Source organism: Bison bison, unplaced genomic scaffold (assembly GCF_000754665.1).
Source record: "Bison bison bison isolate TAMUID 2011002044 unplaced genomic scaffold, Bison_UMD1.0 scf7180017864167, whole genome shotgun sequence".
In the NCBI taxonomy this organism is placed as follows: domain Eukaryota; kingdom Metazoa; phylum Chordata; class Mammalia; order Artiodactyla; family Bovidae; genus Bison; species Bison bison.
In genome coordinates, this window is record NW_011494739.1 from 2,924,579 (window position 1) to 2,927,919 (window position 3,341).

The window sequence follows — 3,341 nt, forward strand, 5'->3', positions numbered from 1 at the left end:
CCGGAGGAGAGCTTTACACGCGCAGCTGCTGAGACCGAACACCTTCAGGTCCCCAGACCCCAAATCTTTTCAAGCCAAGGAAGCGATCTCCCAGTTGACAACCGGGGAAACTGAGGCTCAGGGGGGCGTGGCGAATGCCCAGGGTCACAGCCTCCAGGGGATCCCAGGTGCCCAAAGCCGGGCCTGCGCTGTGGTGGCGGCGGAGAGTATTGGAGGTGGGGTGGACTTGGTATCGACGTTGTCATCCGGCGCTTAGAGTTGTTCCCTTTGAAGTCACGCTGGGGCCCCTCGCTGGGCTGAGGAGGAAGGCTCGGTGGATGCTGCTGTCTCTAACACCACCACCTGCCCCCGCACCTTCCCCTCCTCCCCCCGAGTACTTGCTGCCACTCCCTTTTTATCTAACCGCGAGAGCAGGCCTCCCAGTCTGACTGCGGGCGGGACTCGCGCCTGAAACGCAGGGTTACTTCTTTGTGTATATCTTCACTTGCCTTCTATGCATGGTAAGTGAAAACTGGTTTTCATTCAGAATGCAAATGCAGACTGCTCCTTTCTGTAAATATGTTTCAGTTTGATTTTGAAGTGGGTCTCCTTAAAGAAAACAGGTGGTGAGCAGTGCCTTCTGGAGATGCAGAACTCAGTTGGAAGGAGCAGCGCTTGGAGCTTTGCTGCTCTGGTCCAGCCTGCCTGCATCCACTCACCAGGGTTGCTGTCTCACCCTGTCCTCAAGGTCTCTGAGGCCTGGTTGCTGACCTTTCAGGGGGCTAAAAATAACACCTTCCCAACAGTAGTTTGGGGACCATTCCATGAGCTGATGCAGGCCTGAGCATGGTGTCACTGGGAGCCAGTGCTTCTTGAATGTTCCATAGGCCTTTGACCCATGACCTTACCATGCCTCCCCCACAGATGGAGAAACTTCCTTTTCTGCCTTGTGCTGAGCCATCTGACAGGCAGTAGATCTTATCTTTGCCTCCTGAGCCCAGCTTGGGGATCTTCACATGCCTCACACCCTCTGCATACACCCAGGTGTCTCCTGGAGATTCTCCATACATCAGCCTATCTGTCCCTTCCTCCTGGAAGCTTTCCCTGACCACCAGTGACGCCTCCACTGGCCTCTCCTCAGCCTCGTGGGAGTACATCTTCTATGCTCTCCTCATACGGAATGTCCTTCTGATTTGCTTGTCTGTCTGGTTAGCCTGGCACTGGCAGGTGTGTGAGTGTGTGTGTGTGTGTTTGCTGCCCTCCCTCCACCAATCCCAGCCACCACTGCTGTATTTATTAAAGTAAGGAGGCTGTATGAGAAGAGTCAAGAAGTTTTGAGGAATGAGCCAAAAATCTTGCTTAAAAGGTCAGATTGTTAAGAGTGACACCTGTTTTCATTCATGCAGTAAATAATATTAATGATAAACACTATATTGTGTTTACTTTGTAACAGGCACTGTTCTGAGTACTTTGAAAATATCAATTCGTGTAATTCTCACAACAACCCTGAGACATAAACAATACTATTACAATACTATTATCTTCACGTAAGCCCAGAGAGGTTGAGTAACTCTCTGAGAAACACAGAGATTACCTGTCAGAACTGGGATCCAAACTAGTCTGGTTCCAAAGCTTTTGCTCTTAACAACTGTTCTTCACTTATTTGTGAGTGTCTGCTCTGGGTTGGCACTGCTTTGACTTCGTGAAAGGCAGCATGTGAGGGAGAACTGGGAGATGAAAACGCTGGGGCTCAGAGAGCCAAGCCATCCGCAAGTGTATGGAAGCACTTTTATCTAAAAACAGACACCGGGGGAGGTACGAAGTTATCTCCAACCAGGACGGCAACTAAGAATATAGCACAGGTTTTTAAGGTGATATCTCACCAAGAAATGAATGTTTGAAAGATTCCTATTCCTTGCAGGTCACCTCTTCATAAATTCCTTTTATTTTAACCTCTTTCGTCTCCTCCAGGCTTAGGAAGAAAAATACATGACTCACAGTGATTAAAGAGATTTTCAAAATAAAAGGAAGAAAATTGTCCATGTTTAAAAAAAAAAATCTAACTCTAGAAAGTTAAAAACTAACCTTGGCACTGGCTAACAGGAAATCGTCCATGTGTCTGAATATTTTGTCCCTCTTGTTGTCTGGCAATAGATACTTGTTATTCTGTAGCTGGAAGTCTGGCTGCGTTTTTATTTTTCTTTTTTGGCCAAAAGGCCATTTGCCAAAATAGAGCTTGCACAGAAGAGGGAGGAAGAGAGAGAGAGTGGCAGCTCCGCCCCGTCCTGTGAGTGGACAGATGGGGCAGAATGAGGTTCTGTCAGGCCAAGTGTTGGGGTGGGAGTGAAAAGGGCTTCCACTCATCGTCATCCACCCCAGGACATGGTTTGGCTCTGGAAGCCATCCTATCAGTGCCCGGCAGCCCTCCCATCTGGGGCACTTCCTCCGCAGCCAAAAGGCGGGTGGCGACCTGTTTATCAGAAAAAGCCTAAGCTCCCAGCGGCCATTCCGCTGGGCGTCAGAGAACTGGGAGCGTGGGTGCTGGCCCAACAAGGGAGGCTGAAGACAGTTTTTCTTCTCCCCTCCAGAGTCCTGAAGTTCTGAAACAGGCTCTTCCTCTAGGAATGTTCAACTCTTGGGGGACAAGAAGGGGAGTCTGTAGTGCAGAACACAGTCTGAGCACTGCCAGCCAGCTCACAGCTTCACCCCAAAGCCCCGGTCTCCCATCTGTCAAAGTGGAAGTGACAGAGGTACCCGTAGCATGAGGTCGTGAGGGTTTTTATAAAACCTTTAAAGTGCTAAGCTCAGTGGCTGGCTCAACAGAAGTGGCCTCTCCTGAGAATACTCGTGGTTTTCCTAAAACCTTTCAAAACATGATAGGCTTTCCTGCCTATCAGAATCAGTCTCTGGGACCCCATAAACGGATACTGGCTCAGCGATAAAGAATCTGCCTGCAATGCAGGAGACATAGGAAACGTGGATTTGATACCTAGGTCAGGAAGATCTCCTGGAGAAGGAAATGGCAACCTGCTCCAGTATTCTTGCCTGGAGAAACCCATGGACAGAGAAGCCTGGCGGGCTACAGTCCAGGGGATTGCAAAAGTCAGACACAACTGAGCAACTAAACCACCCACCACCACCCCTTTTTTTAACTGTTTGTTTTCATAAGTCTGAAAACCCCCCGCAGAAGTTAAAGCTAAAGGCCGTGAGAAAATACAGTTCATCCCCACCCTTAAGGCCTTAACACTTAATTCCCAGGGACAGAACAGCCTTTAATGGTACTGAAATTTAATTCCAGGATGAAAGCTTCCAGGTGTTTGGGCGGTGGGGGGGTGGGGGAGGGGAGGGCGCACGTGTGTGTG

At 49.5% G+C, this 3,341-nt stretch overlaps 1 protein-coding gene across 1 annotated transcript in view; it reads left to right on the plus strand.

The window, feature by feature from the left end:
* Positions 1-435: 435 nt before the first annotated feature.
* FAM210B (family with sequence similarity 210, member B) overlaps positions 436-3,341 on the plus strand; it is a 10,218-nt gene continuing 7,312 nt past the window's right edge. The window contains exon 1 of the mRNA XM_010841803.1: positions 436-500. Coding sequence (XP_010840105.1) covers positions 498-500 — 3 coding nt within the window. The 5' untranslated portion in view covers positions 436-497. The remainder of the gene's footprint in view (positions 501-3,341) is intronic.